Below are 21,126 nucleotides of genomic sequence, written 5' to 3' on the forward strand. Positions count from 1 at the left end.
GTTGAACGATGATAAATCACTGGTATTGGGTGATTTGATATTATATCTGTTGTTGTTTATTATCGTTGATATTGTTGGCTGTCGTTTGTTGGGAGACGTCACGTTGATGTTGTTCGTTCGACGATATTGCTGTCGCCGGTGTTGGGGTGCGACGTATCGTCGATGTTATTCGTTCAACGATATTGCTGTCGCCGGAGTAGGGGTGCGACGTATCGTTGATGTTATTCGTTCGACGATATTGCTGTCGCCGGTGTTGGGGTGCGACGTATCGTCGATGTTGTTGTTGCAGTAGTATGGGAGTGATGACGTTGATATCGTTGGTGGTTTGATTGTCCAGAGACAGCAAAGGGAGTATTTCTGTTATCATTCCAGTTATATTTTATATTGTTGATAATATAACTGTTATGTATTACGATGATGATTGTTGTGTATGCTCACCTTTTGGGGGCTGTTTCTGTTGGACAGGTTACAGGACTCTGCTGTGAGACAGAATAGTGGTGAAGGACTAGGTGTGTCTAGTCAAACAGTCCTTTAGTTGATAGTAGATAGAGACAGTATAGTTTATTGTCTTATTTGAGCTGTATGTGTGTATTTATTATATTGTTTCTGCTACACTGATGTAGATAGTGTGGTGATTGCACTATTTTGTCGTATATGCATTATATTATTACGTCGTTGAAAAGAAAATTTTTATGCATATGACGTCACATGTTGTATGATTACGTGGCGAGGTTTGGGGCGCCACAATAACTGAAGGAATTGAGCTCTATTTATAACTAATTCACTCCAACAATTTCATAATATTTTCCGATGTGAGTTGAAGTTTTATATTATTTAATTTAATGTGTGGACCCCACATCCTCACCTAACAACATCAACCGCTGCAGACAAGAAATCCTCCATTGAACCTGGAATATTCAGGGATTCCATCAAAAAACGACTAAATTCCAACTCGAAGTAACGTGCAACTCGTGCGAGAATTAAAGGAAGAAACACTGAAGAGACCCTGCCTTTGGTAGCCATTTACGTGCTTCTTGAAGAGATTAGGAGAAAAAGGATGATCTGGTTGCGCTTGTTTGACGGTTGGAAGAATTTTCCTTTACGTAGACGGTAGAACATGAACGAACAGAGAAACAAATCCATGCCAGTTAGTTACAGAGGCATAAAAACCGCTAAGTCGCATTGAGATTTCAGTCACTTGACAGAATAAAAAAACCTTTCTTTCAGAAACACCATTGGTTTACGGGATAAAATTTATCCCTTTTTTCTTGGGTCAGCATCATACTTCAGTATTTCTTTTCATTTCACAAGCTGAAACAAAATACTACTTTTTTAAAATAGAAAATTACTACTTTGGGATTTATGTGGAAATCCATAAAATGTAGCTTCAATCAGTTGGGATCTGCAACATGTTCAGCTTTCAAGTCTCGCACATTTGGGAGATAACGGAATATGCTAGCTTTAAGATTAATGGTGGAATATGCTAATCAAGATTCTATTAAATCATCCTCAAACGATATTTTCTCGATCAATTTTATTTGGATTTTTTTAATTAAAAAAAATAGATTTCTCACTTCCATGGATATTTGTTCAATTATTATTAAAAAAAAAGTCCCAGAAATATTTCAGACGCGAATAAAAGCAGTTACAAAATATACATGAGCTATTATCCAAATACGAAGTACCAAGGTATTCTTCAAAACACTAGGCCGAAGAACTAATAACTAACAATTATACATAGAAGCGTATCAAACTTGGATTTACTCATACAACACATCAGTCTTCGAGCTATAAAAGATCACACAACCAGGGAAGCCAAATTCATGGCCATTATCGGGGATCGAGTGTGGCAATTTCTTTGACCACTAATGCTTTATCGGCCTCAAACTGTTCTTCCTCTGCATAAAAAAATGAACCACGACTTAAGAACTGTTTGATCCAGATTCAAAGATTCAATATGTATGAATGATCTTTCCTCACCTTTCTCAGTCTTAAAATCAGCAAAGAGGCGTAGAAGCTTGCTTCTATTTGTGACAAGGATATCGACAATATCTGGGGGTTTGTTCTGATTTGCTACGAATAACTGCACACATGCAAGCTAAGTCAAAAAAATGAACCATTCAAGTGGGCAAAGTTATTAACCTATTTGGCGCCAAGCTTCGAATACCTTGAAAACGTGGAACGCTTCAATCTGAATGCTCTTGCTTGGCTCCTGGCAGGAGGAAAGAAATCAAAGCCAATACCAGACATGATAACCATCAAGAAAGGAAATGTTCTCACTTACTGTAAATTAAATGATAACAAAGACCAGATGCATGCATAGAATTCCTCTTATTTTTTAATGATTTTTTGAGGTAAGAGCTTAGGTTATTGTGCTGTACACTTGCTTAAAGAGTTTATATATTGAATAATGTGTTAATTTTTATCTGGTGCAAGTTTTTATTTAAATGGAAGGACATGATTTTGGAGTATTGTTTTGGTCTGGGAAATGTTTTAAACTTGGATTTCAACAGACAAGTTTGGGTGTACGAAAGTAACCTGTTTCAAATATATGTCATAGTTATTCATGCAAAAACCTAAATTAAGAAGGGAATAATTTGAGATCTTCCATTATCAAAAGTTCCCATGCAATTAAAATGGATTTAAAATTAGAGAAATATCATATGTTCAATGAAGATTACTAAAACGATTATACATTACTTTTGAAATTACAAAACTATTCCAAATTGTAATTTCAAAAGTAATATGTAATCATGTGTGTAACATTCATTGTAAATAAAAATAACTCTTAAAATTAAGTATTCTTTAATTTCAAATTTCTCAATTCAACCATAACTTTGATCCAATTTATCATTCATCGACCAATTCTAGTGCTATTAGTTCCTCAATACCATAAATAGTTTGACGCAATACAAAGTGCGTGAATATGACGGGAAATAATAGAATCCGTACTCTAAGAAGGTTCATGAGGATCCTCAGGTTGTCCCGCAAACAAACATATCGAGTCATGACAGCAGAATTTGAACGATCCAGCAAGATATCTCCCAGCAGCTGAAAGAGGACATCACAAAGATCACAATTCAACGGGAAGCCACAGGCAAACTTGAGTCCGAAAAATTGAATATTGTTCTATTTAGTCCTTTAAGGAAGGGATGTTAGCAGGACATGTGCATATCAGAGTGGTCCAACAGTATGTAACATAAAAGAGAGAATGAATTAGGCAATACCTTGATTGCTTGCCTTCTAGTGATATAGTTGGAAGATTCAAGCAGCTTAGTATTATACTCTGCAAAGAACTACCGACAGACATATCCAGCAGATTAAAAGGTGCCGCTCACAAGGGAAACAAATTTGATTAATTTGCAGAGCCAAAATACAGTAACTTGAAGGTAAGACACATGAGTTACACATCTCCACCATCAGAAAAATTTAGAATTTTCTATGGCCATTTCAGAAAGAAGAAGAGTTTTCTATAAACGTAACCACACACACACACACATAATCAAACACGTAACGAAGACATTACTTCCTTCAATACGCTTATCGACGATGTGCGGAGTACATCACTTACCCGGTCATAATTTTTAGTAAGAAATTCAGCAACTGTTGACTTGTGCCTAGTCAATAGTTCCTGTGAAGGAAAGAAGATCAATATGTCGCCATGTGCCATGTTTCCAAGTACAGTACAGGCTAATGATACTCCGAAAGTTTCAACTTACAGTGTTTTTCCACACATCTAGATAAAAGACAATTGAGTTTCAGCAGATAGAGAACCTAATTAAGCAGAAAGACCATGTAGAGATAAAATACCCGGAGACTAGTATATCAGAAACTTCATATATATACATGCTAATTATTTAAACAAAGTTTCCTTAACTTCCTCAATTTGAATTGCTAGTGTGAAGATGTTTCACTAACCAGAGATTATAATAGTTATGAGTTAATAAGAAATTTAGAAACACAGTCTTATGATGTTAGACATGGATCAACACACAAGAGCCCATAAAGTAGGACTCCCCGAAGAGAGGGAAACTGTAACATGCACATCAGATCAATAATTTTGCAAACTCAACATAAATTTGATGCCAACTTCAGGGCAGGGGATCACATAGCATAGTGATGTGAGACCAAAGAAAGGAAGTCATTGATTTAAAAGTTCAATAAAAGCTTTAACCTTGAATGTGGCAGCGGCATCTGAAGCAATATCAAAATTTGGCAGTTGAATAAAATCAAAAAAATTCTTCATGTGCTCAGATTCCAAAACATACCTGCAATTGTTCAGCATATCAAATAACTTTCAATGTTTCAGCAAATAAAAATTTTATCCTATAACTTGCAAAATAAAAATTTTACAGTAGCAATGATCCCAGGTTCAAACTTTACCCACACGCTAATAAGAAATAAATGATTTCTATACCACAAATAAAGTTCATTTATATGCCACCTATGCTCATCTACCAACAAAAGCCAGGAAGTTTCTAACAATATGAAGAAAACTGAAGCCATTTAGTTCCCCACTAATGGCAAACCACACTTCCTCAATAAATAAACACAACCGTGATACATGGATACATGACATGGATTTGACACAACATGTAGACGGGATGCGGCAATTTTCAAAAACTAATAATATATGGGAGGATATGGTTATTATATATAAATAAATATAAAAATTTGTGTATTAATACTGAAAAAGTATCATGAGCGCATCAATAAGCTATAACTGAACAAAATTTAGAGTAATAGCACAATAAATTTTGAGTTTATTTTAAAAACCAATCAATGAATAACAAATAATATCTCGAAAAGTTAAATTTTTCGTTTATGAATAACTCCAAACTATATTTTCTCATTTCTTTTAAATCTGTAATTATTCGCAACAATTTTTTAAAAAATTATTTCAAAAATTGCAAAGTGCAACCATATCCTTGGAAATTACAAAATAGCCCCTACGGTACCCTTGCAAAATTGCAAAACATTTCCTACCATATCCAACATGTAAGAATAATCCTTTGATCAATAGTTGTTTAATGTTTTTATTTCCACATATCTAACAACGCAAAAAATATTAAGGAAAGATCCACCCACCTTGCAACACATTGGTGGCGTATGCACTCCCTCAACATTGAGCCATAATGCAAAGCAAGATCAGTATTCTCATAACTGAGAGAACAACAGTAGATTAAATTCAATCCATAGTGAAATAGAATATCTTTAGTAAAAGTAGTAAGGTCAGGCAAGATTTTTTACTTTTTTTTTAAAAAAAAAAAAGAAAAATAAAAAAACCTCCTCTTGTTTGTGCCCTCTCAGGTCTCACCAACGGATAAAATATTGGAAAAGAGGCATCGACCAAGTAAGATGAAAAAAGGCAGTAAAAACACAATATCAGCAATCAATCATATAAAGACCTGATGTGATTTTCACAATCAGCTGCAAAGTTTGTCAGAGCTAAAATAAGCTTTCAAATATGAATACCTGATAAACAACTATCCCATGCTCTAAATTTCACCAAGATTTTATTAGTGACAACTGAACATGGAGAATGTTACCAGACTAGAACTCCTTGCTCTCATTGAAGTTTATGGAAAGGTAAGCAATTAGTTAATAATTATCGACATTCAAATGTAACAAGGATAAACATAAATTTCTATACTACCCTCCAATATGCTTGTTCAATTCGTCATATTTCACAACTTTTCAATTAAAGACTGAAGGATAGAGCAGTTTCACACCGAGACCACATAAAAAATCAGCCTTACCCATGTAGCAATATATCCAAGAGATCTAAATTCTTTTCCAGATAATCACATGCAATCAACCTCGACTGAACTTGTTGTCTCTGTAAGTTAGCAACAACCTGAGAAACATCTTTGCGTGCCTACAAAAATTCATCCGATTACTCAACAAAATTATCATGAGAATTGTCATACCAGAGAATCATCTGAGATTCAACACAATCCGAACACCAGTCATTTCCAACGACAAATCTAACACATAGGAGATATATTGGTAATTCATTAAAGTTTAAAAGGTTCAAAATCACCTCTAAGTTCAGCTTGGGAAGACAAATGATTAGCAGGCGCAAAGTGTTTTCCCTAAAAAACTCACTAGTCAATTGTGCACAAGCTTCTGCCACTGGCTCAGATTCACTGTTGCCATATAGGACTTGCTTCAATTCCCGGATAAGTTTGCTCATTTCCATCATCTGCAGAGATAAACATTAATGATGAGGCAGGCATCCGAAGAGAAAATGCGAGCTATTTCACCACTAGACACAATTCCAGAGCATCAACACCAAGCAAAAATCTCATATACAGCAACAGTAGTCACACATATTCGCAGCTACAGAGAAATGGTCAACCCACTTTAACTTCATGTTTTCAAAACAAATCAATCCAATCAACATAAATGGATTGTTGAAACGCACATACGCACAATCACACCAAGTAGAATAAGTAATCAAGTAAAACGGAAGTTCAGTTTTTCCTATCAATCCATAGGACAACACCAATCACAAATTCCTAATTAAATCTGATTAAATTAGATGTAAGCTTCCGAAAACAGATAACAGATGAAGCAGATGATGTATCTAAAAACCACAAAACAAAAAAAAAAAGAAAGAGAAAGGACAACCTTCTCGTCGCGCTTGCTCTCGGTGCCACCGAGATCGAGGGAGACGAGCAAATCTCGCGTCTGTCGCACCAAATCGGCGGGAGTCTTTGGCTTCGACTTAAATAAACTCTTCATCTCACCGTGACCTCAGCCAATGGGAGCCTCCACCCGCTGCGCTGAGGCCCCCTGCAGCCCCGACGAACACTGTCCTCCAATATTATACTTTTGCCCGCACCCGCTTCACCTTCAATGATCGAGCGCCACTCAGTTCGATACTTTCCATCGATTTCGCTAAACTTGGACTCCGGATTCTAGATTCCAAGGGACGCAACAGGAATCGAATGTCACGCGGAATGATCTAGTACATCAGAATCAAATCGGATTGATGGACATGTCAGTATTCAGTGCCTAGGCCGTAGCTGTGATTTTGTTCCACTATTTTATATTGGATTACAACTCCTATAATATTCTCATGTTGTTGGTTCGATTGGAGTCGAATTCTTGAATGTTTGAGTGCAATTTATTTATAATCGAGTTGAGTTAAATTTTATTTAACGATTATATTCATAGTTCATGAGCTTATTTAAACTTTTATCGAATCTAAACGAGTTTAATAAATATGAATTATATATTTAAATTTTCATTAAATTCATTAAGAAGTAAATTATATATTTATATAAAAATATAGTGCTCTTATTAAAATTTGTAAATTTATTATGATAAATAAGTTTAATAAATTTTTCTATATAATTAATAAGTAATGTGCAAAATCAATAAATTAAATATCAAACTATTATTTTACATCTAAGAGTTGACTCATTAACTTACCAATGAACATGTTCATGAGTTAACGAGCCGAATATCGTAAATCTTGAACTTGATTTGTTTATCTTAACGAACCTCATTAAACTCTACAACGATTTGATTCATTTACATATCTAGTTGGATGTCTAGAACAAAATTCCCTACCAAATATGAAAGAAAATGGAAGAAAACTAAAAAAAAAAAAAAAAAAAAAAAATTCTTTCTTTTAATTCTCTTTTCTTCTTTTTTTAAATTAAAAATGTCTCTTGGAGCATGGATGAGGCCATGCGACTTTAATTTGATTTCTAGATTTTCACATGCATTGTTTGTTGCCAATCCTTTCACGATCCACACATCTCGTCATGGGTTTCCCTTTCCTCTCTTAAATTTTGGGTAAAGATTAAGATAAATTTTATTCAAGCTAAAGCATTGGATACACGAGCACATATAATTCATCTTTATTATTATCCCAAATTATTAATAATAAAAAGGACATCAACAATTAATAACAACAATTGTAGTTTTTGTGAGACTATCTTACGAATTTTTATTCGTGAGACGGATTAACTTTACTCATATTTATAAATAAAAAATAATTTGTTTCATGGATGACCCAAATTGAATATTTCCCTCACAAAATTGATCCGTGAAACCTTCTCACATAAGTTATTGTATAGTTTAATTTATTGTGAATTTTAAAGATTCGAATTATTTATGTTAACATTATACAAAATAGCGAATTGTGGTCACACGCAGTATGTGTTGTTACAGACAAATAGAGAATGACATAGTATTTTTTAAAAAAAAATAAAAGAAATCAATTTTTTAAATAGAAAGGTAGCTCAGCTAAAGATATGAATTGGAAAGATAAATGTCATATTTAATTTTTTAGAATTAAAAGCGTATGTTGGAATTATGAGAAAAGTTTTATTATTTATTCCAAATGTTAACTAGTTATTGAAGTTGAACTTTTATTAGTTGTATAGAATTATATAAAACATATGATTAATATTAACTAACTCATGCATCATAGCTAGATTAAATTATTTTAATCAGTGTTTTCAAAATCGGATGGGATCCATCGGTTCAACAAGAAACTAGTCACTAGTACGATTCAGACCATACTTAAAAATTGTTTTAACGTTATATATCGATCGGTGAATTTTGATTTGTCCAGTTCCCTCATATCCAACATATGTGCATGGATATCCATACTATAAACATAAATAAGTGCATCCTTTGTTCACATTACGCGAGATTAAATTTTGATCCATGATGAATCCAAAACAAATCAAAATCTAAGCAGCCATACCAAATCTCACCAAAAATACTTTATTCTATGTACAAATTAACCAAAAATGGATATCTTCAAGCAAATATGCAGAATGCATCATTGCAGAAGTCTTTCGAACGAAATGAGCTTCCTGAAATGTTCCCAAGCCTTCTCCCAAACAACGGCCACGTAGCGGTCCGGCGCTACAGCCCCCCCATTGCCGTCCTTTGCCGAAATAACAAACCTGTATTCCATACCATCAACCACCTGACTTTCTGCTCTTAACACCGATACAAGCTCCAACTTTTTATTGACCTGCTTGTTATGCTCGGCCACCGCAAATTTCACGATCTGCACCAGCTTCGGGTCGTTTGGGTTATTGATTACGTGCCAACCGTAACCGAAATCGTTCCTGGCAGCCGAAAATTCAAGAGAAGCTGAAACCAACAGGATCGAGCAGATTACGTGACGAAACATGTGGGTTCTGAGCGCCATTTATTATTTTCGGTGGAAATTTCTCTGTAGAAATGTAGGAGTAGCTAGTTCTTGAGGTATATTTACTGCTCCGATGCTTGCTTGGTAATTTATAGTGGCGATGTATGTATGCATGCACGTGTGGGAAACAATGCATGGGGAGACTGGTTTGATTCTACGAAAAAATGGGTTTGAATTTGTTACAGAAACTTATCCTCGTTAGAAAAATCCGAATAATATTGGAAATTTCAACTTACACAAGATTAATATGAAGTAATATTTTTATACTGCATGTATTAACATAATCTCTTGAAAATTACAAAAAAAAAAGAAATTTTTTTATGTTTTTTGGGAAAAAAATATTAAAGCTAACCCCAAAATCAGTTAGTTAGGTTAAGTTTTATCTAAATGATTGGATTGTGTAGAAATTATATCGTGATATTATTTTTACATTTTATATTACACAAACACTCTTGTGAGACGGTCTCACGATCAATTTCGTGGGTCGAATCTCTTATTTGGATCATCCATGAAAAATTATTATTTTTTATGCTAAGAGTATTAATTTTTATTGTGAATATCGATAGGGTTGACCCGTTTCAGAGATAAAGATTCGTGAGATCGTCTCACACGAGACATACTATTTATATTATACATTTAATTTTCTTTGTTTTAAGTAGTTTATGATTAAAATATTTTATAATGTTCCTTAACTTTAAAAAATAATAATAATTTTCATTCCAAATAAATACATAAATATTTTTTTTTAAATTGCTTAATACTTTTTATGGTATAATATTTGATAATATTGCATTATCTCATACATTTTTAGTTAGTAATAATTATTTCAAACTTTTAAATTTAATTTGGTTATTATTCTATTTCTTAAAAAAAATTAAAAATATTTCTTTTCACAGTTCAAAAATTATAAATGTTTATGTAACTATTTTAATTTGGCTAAATTTAAAAATTATAAATATGCTTTTATAAATCATCAGTAAATAGTTTATATTAATATATTAAGTTTAATAATATTTGATATGAAATAATACAATGATAGGTGAGATGAATAATTGTGATAGTTTGAGTTAAATTAGATGGTGGGATGAAAAAATCATACCGATTAAAAAGGGATTAAAAATAGTTCATTAATAATAATTAAAAAGGAAATTGATTATTGTAACACATTTCAAAGACATAATTTTAAAAATGACCTTCTTTACTAAACATTTTACATTATGTCTTATATAATTGAAATATCATATATTGATCTTTTTTATTCTAAATTATTTGCTCCAATTCTTTATTGCCTATTTATCAGAAAACATAAATAAATAAAGAGGCAGATTCGTATCAATTTTCATGGACTCCATTCCACCTCTCCGTCATTGCTCTACATTTCTGTTCATTATTTCAAATAAATTATTTTACAATCATTTTTCAATGTATATTTGTTGTATTGGTTGACAGCGAAATTCCCAGTATTTACGATCTTAGGATCATCGACTGTTAGGTTCGTGGTAAGTCCACCGCCATCGCTGACATCTTCTAACGTCTCGAAGTTTTTCAGGCCACCATAGATATTGAAAACAACGAAGGGCACCAGCAAGAATTCAATGGTGATGAGAATTATGTCGAGTTTAGAGGTCATTTGAGTTTTTTGTGTGAGGTGAAGTTATGAATTTTAGTCTCGTTTTATGGTTCTTTGCCTAGTCTTATTTATTTTCCGATTCTAATTTCTTGAATTTTGGAGATATTTGGTATGATCACGAAAATCCCTTTCATTTTCTGGTAAGTTTTGACCATTGTTTGACTAAAATACCATATTAAACATTTTTATTAGTAAATAAAACGGATCATAATTCTTGACGTAAACAGTATGTGTTTAATATATCATTTAATTAATTTGAGTAAATTACCCTTCCTAGTCTTTGGAACAATGATTTTTATGTTTGATGTTTCATTTTTAAAAATCAATTTTTTTTTTAAATTTTTTTTATCAGATGTATAAATGTATGCCCTGCCGGATTTAGAATATTTAATTTTTTCTATTTAAGTCGAATAATTTTAAAAAATTTATCATTGAATGCACAAAAATTAGTTAATAAGTATATGCTGTATTATTTCTATGTATCTTATTTTTTAAATAATAAAACTTCAATTAGTTAATAGGACATGATTGTGTAAAGATATTGTTGTCGGGAAGTGGGTGAAAAATCCTCAATCAAAATATTTTTTTGGGTTCACTCTCTACCCACAAAATTGTGGTACTATGTCATACAAAATGTGGTACACTTCATGTGGAAATACAGTACACTTTATATAAAAATGTGGTACTGAAAAATACCTAGAGATTGAACACAAAAAAAATCGACGACGGGACTGAATGCCAATTTCTCGTATTGTTGTGGGGAAGTTGGTGAAAAATCCCCAATCAAAACATTTATTTGGGTTCACTCCCTACCCACAAAATTGTGGTACTATGTCATTCAAATTGTGGTACACTTCATGTGGAAATGTGGTACACTTCATGTGGAAATGTGGTACTAAAAAAGTACCCAGAGACTGAACACAAAAAAAAATGACGGCTGGGGAGTGAAGTCCAATTTCCCTTATTGTTAACTGTGAAAAGGGTGGGGATAGAGGAGGAAAGTATCCGCGGGAATGAATATCTAATTCAGTCATTTCGCCGCCCATCAATACATACTGCCACACCCAGCCAAACCCCCGCCTTCGTCACTATCCTGTTTTCACACACTGAAAACAAACACACTGGTTTCCTTCTAATTCCTCGGCAAATTCTCCGCAACGCAGGCTGCGAAAGAGGTGATTTTTCTTACTGTGACGGACGGGGTGGGTTCGGATTCCATGGGCACAGGCCCACCGTGAAACCCCCCTCGTTCTTGGCCTCAAATGTCGTCGTCTCTCTCTAAGCGCAAGCTTGACGATTATGCAGACAACGTCTTTTTCTTCGTAAACCCTACAAGGATGAGAAAGGACCAGACCATCCTTCCCTCGTCCTCCGATTCCGCCCACTCCTCCCGCACCCGATCATCCCCCGACGACTCCACCCGCCTCCAATTCTTTGTCCGTATGCTTTCCGACCGAACCCTTGTGCTCCATGCGCAGTGCACCGACACCATCAAAACGATTCATGAAAAAATCCAGTCGATCACCGGTTTGCCCATCATCGAACAACGACTAATTTACCGTGGCAAGCAGTTGCAGTGGGAACAGACTTTGACCGAATGCGAGGTGCAAAAAGATGCAAGTTTGAATTTGGTTGGCCGGATGCGGAGCACCGAGCACCCCCAGGCCTGGCAGCTAATCAACGATGTCGTTTCTTTGATTTTCTTTCTCTACAAGAACAATCCTCCGACACCCATTCTTTCGGTGCCTCGCCCAAAAACTGTGAAATCGATGCTCCTGGAATTCTTGACTATGACGCCGCAACCAGACTCCGACCAAGCCTATGGACACCTGCAGATTTTTACTGCATCCTCTGCTCCAGCTGCGCTTGTGATGCTCTATATGTCTTGTCATAAACCTAATAGGGACGCTGCGGAAGATGCCATCAGACAGTTTATTAGTTCCAGTAAGAATGTTTTGCCTAAGCATACATATCATCAATGCGTTCCCATAATTTTGGACTTCTGTAAGTTGTTGAGTTTGGCGGCTGGAACTGATGATCCCTTGTATATATTATGTCGAGGTAGTTTGGCAGCCATAGTGGAATGCATCGAAATCGGAGAAAACAAGGGATTGATTGGACTTCGTGACCTATTCCCTTTCGTTAGCGAGTTAGCGGCCAAGCTGTTGCGTGATTTGTCTTTGAGTATGGAATCGAAATCATTTGTGCCTTCTTTTAGTGATGTGAAGGATTTCGCAGCAATTGTGGTCCCTGTGAGCAATGAGATCACGAGGCATGATGGCTACTGTGGCCCGATTAAAGTTCCCTTGTGTGCGGAGCTCCATAATTTCCCAGTGTGTTACGCTAAGGAGATTGCTCTTTTGCATGGGATTTTTGTTGACTTGTTGAGGAAAATGGATAAGTGCTTGAGTAATGTTGAGGATCGTGTGAACTTGGTGATGAAACAGGACGGTGAGGCTCTTTTCTTTGGATGGCGCCAATACCTAGCTATTCTGAAGGAGCTTAATTGTATTTCAAAAGTTTTCTTTGACGGCGTAGAGGAGTTTTGGGAGATCATGAAGCATAGGAAGAGTGCCTTGCGTTGTCTTATCATTAAGTTTGCCAAGAGAAGTGACGATCATAAGTGGATTCTTGAGCGTAAGGAGGTAACCAATTTTGAGGCAAGGCGGCATTTAGCAATGATGATGCTTCCTGATGTGAAGGATGAATATGAGGAGATGCATGAGATGCTCATCGACCGAATGCATTTGTTGTCAGAATCATTTGAGTACATTGCAAATGCAGATGCAGAGTTTTTACATGCTGGTTTATTCATGGAGTTTAAGAATGAGGAGGCAACAGGTCCTGGTGTACTACGAGAGTGGTTTTTCTTGGTATGCCAAGCGATTTTCAACCCTCAAAATGCTCTTTTTTTGGCTTGCCCCAACGATCGTCGAAGGTTCTTTCCAAATCCAGGCATGTCTTTGCTCACTCAATGCACGGGGTTTCTTGGTGATTTATAATGCTCTTTGTTTCTTCCCGACTTTGATGTATCTGTCAATACTCAATAGTTGAAATTTAGGTATAGATAGCTAGTAAGTAGTAAATGGCAGCACGTTAGAGCTATTTAATGTCGCGTGTTTACTTTTCACTCTTTATTCAAGCTAATTATGATTGACAAATCATTTTAATTGTATTTAGAATAACGAAGTGAGCAGAGAGCGAGTAGCCATTTTCTGAAGTTTCAAGGTTGTGGGCTGTTGGATTAGTTTGATGTAAAATCAGGACGTCCGATCCTTGTTATAACTGGGGGTATAGGAAATCATGTGAGAACACCTTGGTTACCTGATGAACATGAAAGAAAATGTAGCGAATAGCTCTCTACCTGCGATATACAGACCTTAACAGAAGAAAATCCTCTGAAGTAACCATGCAAGACAATTCCAATCTTGAGCTTTGGGGCTTTGAGGGAGCACTGAGGGTCAAGATTGTGCTGTTACACTGTGAAACCCAATTCATTATACGGGCATTGTGGAGGAAAAAGTAGTCACTTGAGTCAGTGGAAGAAGTCATATGGACATAATTGCACTATTTTGAAAGGCAAATAGATGCAATCACGATTAGGTTTTTTTTTTTTTTTTCAGTTCAATTATGCTCTTTGGCTTCTATTGTGGTTGAATCACTAAACTGTGGAACATTTTTCTTGTAATTTAATTTGAACATGCCTTATCAAGTTAAGCCAATTTAAGCCAGTGTCCACTATTTCATATGTATAGTCTTTTCCCTTTATTGATACTCCTTGATGTAGATGTTGATTTCTCGCTCTCTGTGACAATTTTTGGCTTGCTCAGATCGGGTTGATCAGATATACACTTTAACTCATCATTTTTTTGGCATTCATGCTTTGCTTTTTCTTTTTACAAGTATTCTCGCGGGTGACACCTCTTCAAAGTTCATATTATTAAAAACATTTGGTTTTATGTAAAATGATTTGTAAATTCATTTATGAATGCTTAGAAGTTGCATCTCTGTTATTTAGAAGGCGTACCTTCTGTTGTCATAAGATCTCATATATTCGGAACTCCCCATGTGGCATCGTTAGAGCATACCATATGTTATTAGACGCTTCAAATTATCATCAATCAACACATGTTCTGTTCATCACAATTTACAGTTTCATCTACATTAGATTCTGAAAATTGTAGTTTATGTTACATCATTTCACAATGTCTAGCAGGTTTTTAGTCCATCTTATCAAGATTGTGTGCAACAATTTGACATTCAGTGATCTTGTATGGTTTGCCCAAGAGTGGTAGCAGCACATTATATATGTAATATTGCACTAGAGCTCCCAATTTTACTCTTTCTATCGACATTAACCCCCATTTTGTTTCCTGTTTCTACATCATCCTTTCATGCTCTGGACATCAAATTGTCTCTCTTCATTTGTGACATACTCTGAATTTATGCCTGAACAGGTTGGAAAGTTATTTTTGTGTGATTCTTTTATTTAGATAAATTCATGATAAGACTACTAATTCTACTCTATGCTTTGTTTTTTTTAAAATTGCAGCATCTAGGATGAATCCTTTGCACCTCAAATATTTTCGCTTCTCTGGCAGGGTAATTGCCTTGGCCTTGATGCACAAAGTACAAGTTGGCGTAGTGTTTGATCGCGTATTCTTTTTGCTATTGGCTGGATATTGTATTTCATTAGAAGATATTCAAGATGCAGATCCCTATTTGTATAGTAGCTGCAAGAAAATTTTGGAGATGGATGCTGAGGCTGTCGATCATGATGCTTTGGGTCTAACTTTTGTTCATGAAATCGAGGAACTGGGATCAATGAAGATTGTTGAGCTGTGCCCTGGTGGGAAAAGCTTGGTTGTGGATAGTAAAAACAGGGAGCATTATGTCGACTCTCTAATTCGACATCGCTTTGTTGTAGCTATTTCTGAACAGGTAGCAAATTTCGCTCAAGGTTTTGCTGATATAATGAGTTGTCGGCAGCTCCAGAGATCTTTCTTCTACTGCTTGGAACCGGAAGATCTTGACAGGATGCTGTATGGCAGTGAAACTGCAATTTCTGCAGATGATTGGAAAGCAAATACAGATTATCATGGCTTCAAAGAAACGGATTTTCAGATAACCTGGTTTTGGAAGGTAGGTACCCCCCTATTCTGGTACGGGTCAAGAATGTGTATGTACTAAAAGTTTCTCATGTACTTGCAGTCTCTTATTGTTCAAGTGATATAACTAAATTTCATTCCTTCAGATTGTCGATCGTATGTCGGCAGAGCAGAAAAAGGTTCTCCTGTTCTTCTGGACCTCTATAAAGTATTTACCAATTGAAGGTTTCAGTGGTTTGGCTTCTCGACTTTACATCTATAAGACGTCTGAGTCGTTTGATAGGCTTCCTTCCTCGCACACATGCTTTTACCGGTTATGTTTTCCTGCTTACCCTTCAATGACCATGATGCGCGATCGTCTTCATATTATTACTCAAGACCATGTAGGTTGCAGCTTTGGAACTTGGTGAGATCGAGCTGCAATTTTTGATACTGTGCTTGCATCTGCACATAAAGCTTTGTATTTAGTTTGTACATGATAGATGATAACGCTTTTGACTATTTTCGAACTAGGGTCTAGATGATGCATCACAATGTCGTTCTTGAATCTTTTCTTTGATAAAAGATTGTTAATTTCTCTTTTGTCTACTGTTGATATGGGATAGTATGCTGGTCGACTATGACACAAGGTTTCTATAGCATTTTGAGATTCGTATTCTTTAGGATGATCTCTCTCACTAACTTTTTGTCGAACATCCCTTCAGTGATATGGCTACCCCATTTTTTGTTTATGCTGTGTTATGGAACTAACTAGTTGCCTTTTTAGTTGTCACAGAAAATTTCGATTTTGCTCCCTTGGGGTTGACAGATTTTACACTCATCCATGTAAACAATTTTTTTAAATTTAAATATATGGAAGACGTTGCATCAAATTATAAGCAGGCAAGTTTAATCCAGAAAAAAGAAATGGCACATTTCATGATTTCCATCACCCGATAAATATTTTGGACAGTGGATGCATGTGCGTGCACCAACGTTCTTTTGTAAGGTGTTGGGACCCAAAAAAGGCTTCAAATAGATTTCCGATTTAAAACCAATACACGAAGTACTGTTTTCCTTATATCAAACCAGAAATAAATTACAAATTGAAGAAATGCAAAAAAACAGATAACAAACTTAAACCAACTTAGCCCTGCAGCCCGGAAGGGTCCAACTTCCCACTTCATATATATGACACCTCACTCTTCAGTTTTCTCAGCTGGAACAACCGCTTCCTCCACTGCTTCAACCGTGGCTGCTGAATCGTCTGCCTGAGCTGGAGCCTCTGGCTCAGCCTCAGCAGCTGGCTCGACGGTGGCTTCTTCTTGAGTCTCCTCAACAGCAGCCGGCTCCACCACCAATGGAACAGGGGTTTCCTCCGCAGGCTTTTCGGTCGGAACAACTTCGGCCACAGCTTCTACGTGAGTCTCCAAAACGGCAGCCAGATCTGTCACCACTGCGACAGCTGTTTCGTCCCCGGAGATTTCGGTTGGAACTTCATCGGCCACAACCACAGCTTCTTCGTGAGTCTCCTTAACACTAACCGGCTCTGCCACCACTGGAACAGCTGTTTCATCTGCAGACTTTTCTGTTGGAACTTCTTTGGCTTGTTCATCTGCCACGTGTTTATCAGGATCTGCTTCAGGAGCAGCTGGTTCCCCCACCGCTGTTGCAACATCTTCGGTTTCTGTTACTTTCATTGCTGGTGCTTCCTCCGTTGGGACGGACTTTGAAACTGGGACCGGAATAGACTTCACCTGCATAGACACCAATGTAGTTGTCCGTGAATTACATAAAGGCAACTCAAAAGAAAATATGATCATATGACAAATCATCGCATTATTTTCTTATCAATCAAGATCCCAATCCGAATTGGTATTCCCGCTTTGCATACATATGATTTGATCATATAAACAGCGTATGCAACTATAATATGTTCTTAAATGAATGAGATCAAGATTCAAGATCACGTTCATGAACAATTGAATCCTAGCACGCATGCAAACTTAATCAAAGATAGATCGATTCAAATGGCAAAAAAGTTTGAAATTTCATACCTGGCCTGTAGCCATTGTGCTTTCGGAAAGTGTTTGAAAAGAATGGGAGGATCGGAATAGAAGATGGTAAAGGTAAGAGAAGAGAGGGAACGCAGTAGCTTTGTTTGTGATTTGGTGATATGAAACAATGGGTTTGAGGGGGTATTTATAGGGGTTATAAATACCAATACTAGAAATTAAATAATTACACAGAGATCGGAGAAGCTAAAAAGTAATTAAAAAAATTATGTAGGGAAATTGAAGAAAATGTAAGCGAAGCCTAGTTGTAAAAGATTTTGCTTTACAAGTGTTTGCCACTATCATTAATTGTTTTTACATTAAAAAAAATTTAAAAGCAGACAAGTGTTTGCCACTATCATTAATTTGTTGTTACATAAGGTTACATGTACATGAATACACTGTTGTCTAGAGAAAGAAATCTCCGTTTTTTTACCACATATTTTCTATATNCGAGTGAAATTAACATAAAATTACAACAACAAAAAAAATTAACAAAATATTTATTATCCTCCATGTTTTAAACTAAAGTATTTTGGTGGCATGCATTTAATATTGTAATAACAACCATACATATAAATGCGTTGAAATTATCATAAATTTCAAATGTTCAAATCCAAGCATAATCTTATGGTGAATTCCTTTTCTCATATCAATCTTTTAATTATTAATATTTTTTTTTATGATAGACATCTCATCTTTGTTGTGGATAGATTATGATATATTATAATACAGAGGGAATGGTGCTTTTGAATAGGCAAATACACATGGGTGGAGGCCAAATCACTTTACCCTAGCCAGCTCTTCACATCTCTTTATTTTTGAGTGAGTCTGTTATTACATCAAGAGATCTGCTCTCGATTTTATTTTATATAAGATGATCAGTCAATCATCTTAATTTCAAACAAAAAAATCAAGATATATCAATATTTTTTATTTTACAATGATTGATGATCATATTATGTAACATAGATTCATCTGTATATTCTATGAATGTTTTATACGGTACGGCATGTGAACAACTATCATCATCATCATCATGCTGTCATGTTCAACTAATTTTATAGGACATAGAATAAACATATATGTCGATATTTTCTATATTGGCTTTTGATTCACATATCAGTTTGGATATGAATCTCATCATTTAAAAAATTATCATTAAATAATAAGATATTTAATTTTGTGTTTGATACAAAAAATATAAGAGAGAATAAAATGTATTACGTTATATTTTTCCTAAAAAAATTGTGGAAAGGTGGGCTATCAAATCAACGGTCTGACGTGGTGTCGCCATTCGGTATTAATTCTTCTTGTGGGACCCGATGGATGCTTTAAAGGTGGTACACCTCGTGACCGCCTCACTAGCGCCAAGTCAGACTACAGTCATCGTCACAAAGGCCCCACCTCAAATATATTTGACCGCTTTGTTTGTATGGTTTGCACTCTTTTAATTATATATAAATATAATATTCATAAATTTTGTTTTTTACTGTTCTTATTTTTTATGTTTTGTAGGCAATTTTTTTTTGTTGTAATTTTAATTTTTTAAATGTAATATTGACGTGACATTGATATAACGTAAATGTGATGTTGATATATACAATATCATATTATCTGTTCTGATAATATATAAATAAAATTATAAAAAATCGAACGATACATAATTAAAATTGAAATATGATATATAAAAAAAACCTAAAACGCCTTTTTCCATGTAATATAATATATACCAAATTTTTTGTCTTGAAAGAATGATAAAAAAATTGAATGGTAATAATGTTGGAGATTATTTGATAGAATAGTAGCAAATTGGGCGAATGTATGTTATGTCCTATGTCTCTTGCTATGTGAAGATTAAAAAAAAAATTGATTGGAATTGTCATATTGAGATTTGTTGGTATTAGGCTCGAGTCTAGCTGATTGCGGATATTTTTGTTAATTTATTTAAATAAATTTAATAGTTTTTTTTGTAATTTATTCTTGTCAATGATACAAATAATTACATTATATTTTTATAATTTTATAATAAGAAACTGTAACATAGTTGTACCAAAAAACAAAATTGATTGAAATCTAAAAGAATGGGCGGTGGATGGACCCATGGCTTTGTCGTGGCAGGAGCCACTCATATGATGCCGTGTGTGACTTCGTTTATATCAGATCTGACGTGCTATCTCCCCTCCACTTGTATGAAATAAATGAATTTCAATGTGGTGCTCGATTTAAGTTTCGATGTGATCTAGGTAATTAATTATTATATTTAACAAATTGTTGTGAAAAAGTAAAAATTTACGATAAAAAGTAAAAATTTCTAACTTTCAAAATTATCACACTACACACTTTATAATATTTTTCTCTCAACTCAATTGTGATTTTATTCTCAAATGAGATATCTATTTATAGAAAATCTTTACAAATAATCCAAAAATAAAATCATCATTACCTACATCATCACACACTAATTTTCAATATTTACGACTCTTATTTTCAACATTCAAATATTCAACATTCAAATATTCAATATACACATTTTAAATATTAATTTTCAACACTCCCCCTTGTGATGATGATCATGATACGATGATGTCTTCATTACGTGTTTTTGTACTGTCTCATTAAAAACCTTACTAGGAAAAACCCATTGGGATAAAAATCATAGTAAAGGAAAAAGAGTGCAATCACGTAAACTCCCCCTCATGTTGATACGAACAATTCTTCACAAATTTCGTAGATTGCGCATCCCAATATTATATATGTGCTTTCTGAATATTGTCGTAGGAAGTGCCTTTGTGAAGAGATCTGATGAGTTTTCACTTGATTGAATGTGGCGAACATCAATACATTTATTCTTCTCAAGCTCTTTGGTGAATGCGAAGTACTTAGGGGGAATATGTTTAGTTCTGTCGCTTTTTATGTATCCTTCTTTCATTTGAGCAACACATGCAGCATTATCTTCATATAGTATCACAGGCTTCTCGTCGAATGATAATCCGCATGAGATTTGGATATGTTGGGTCATTGATTTTAACCACACACATTCACGGCTTGCTTCATGTAGTGCAATAATCTCGGCATGATTTGATGAAGTTGTTACGAGCGTTTGTTTCTGTGAACGCCAAGAAATTGCAGTGCCTCCACGAGTAAATACATATCCAGTTTGGGAACGTG

General features: G+C 35.0%; 3 protein-coding genes across 3 annotated transcripts; 1 reads left to right on the forward strand and 2 right to left on the reverse strand.

Annotated features, from left to right (window-relative positions):
- Positions 1-1,597: 1,597 nt before the first annotated feature.
- LOC140984254 (putative MO25-like protein At5g47540) lies at positions 1,598-7,063 on the reverse strand. The gene is made up of 11 exons (XM_073451527.1): positions 6,634-7,063; positions 6,044-6,205; positions 5,760-5,878; positions 5,089-5,163; positions 4,175-4,268; positions 3,572-3,631; positions 3,228-3,296; positions 2,953-3,051; positions 2,168-2,212; positions 1,981-2,083; positions 1,598-1,898 (listed from the first exon to the last, which is right to left on the reverse strand). The coding sequence occupies exons 1-11, from the start codon at positions 6,745-6,747 to the stop codon at positions 1,831-1,833; spliced, it is 1,008 nt and encodes a 335-aa protein (XP_073307628.1). The 5' UTR covers positions 6,748-7,063; the 3' UTR covers positions 1,598-1,830.
- A 4,735-nt stretch (positions 7,064-11,798) lies between these two features.
- Positions 11,799-16,504, forward strand: LOC140984139 (E3 ubiquitin-protein ligase UPL5-like). The gene is made up of 3 exons (XM_073451370.1): positions 11,799-13,769; positions 15,367-15,956; positions 16,069-16,504. The coding sequence occupies exons 1-3, from the start codon at positions 12,077-12,079 to the stop codon at positions 16,330-16,332; spliced, it is 2,547 nt and encodes an 848-aa protein (XP_073307471.1). The 5' UTR covers positions 11,799-12,076; the 3' UTR covers positions 16,333-16,504.
- A 409-nt stretch (positions 16,505-16,913) lies between these two features.
- LOC140984140 (uncharacterized) lies at positions 16,914-18,151 on the reverse strand. The gene is made up of 2 exons (XM_073451371.1): positions 17,959-18,151; positions 16,914-17,658 (listed from the first exon to the last, which is right to left on the reverse strand). Exons 1-2 carry the CDS (start codon positions 17,971-17,973, stop codon positions 17,101-17,103), a joined length of 573 nt encoding a protein of 190 aa, XP_073307472.1. The 5' UTR covers positions 17,974-18,151; the 3' UTR covers positions 16,914-17,100.
- Between the last annotated feature and the right edge of the window lie 2,975 nt (positions 18,152-21,126).

This window comes from Primulina huaijiensis, chromosome 9, assembly GCF_012295235.1.
Source record: "Primulina huaijiensis isolate GDHJ02 chromosome 9, ASM1229523v2, whole genome shotgun sequence".
NCBI lineage: Eukaryota > Viridiplantae > Streptophyta > Magnoliopsida > Lamiales > Gesneriaceae > Primulina > Primulina huaijiensis.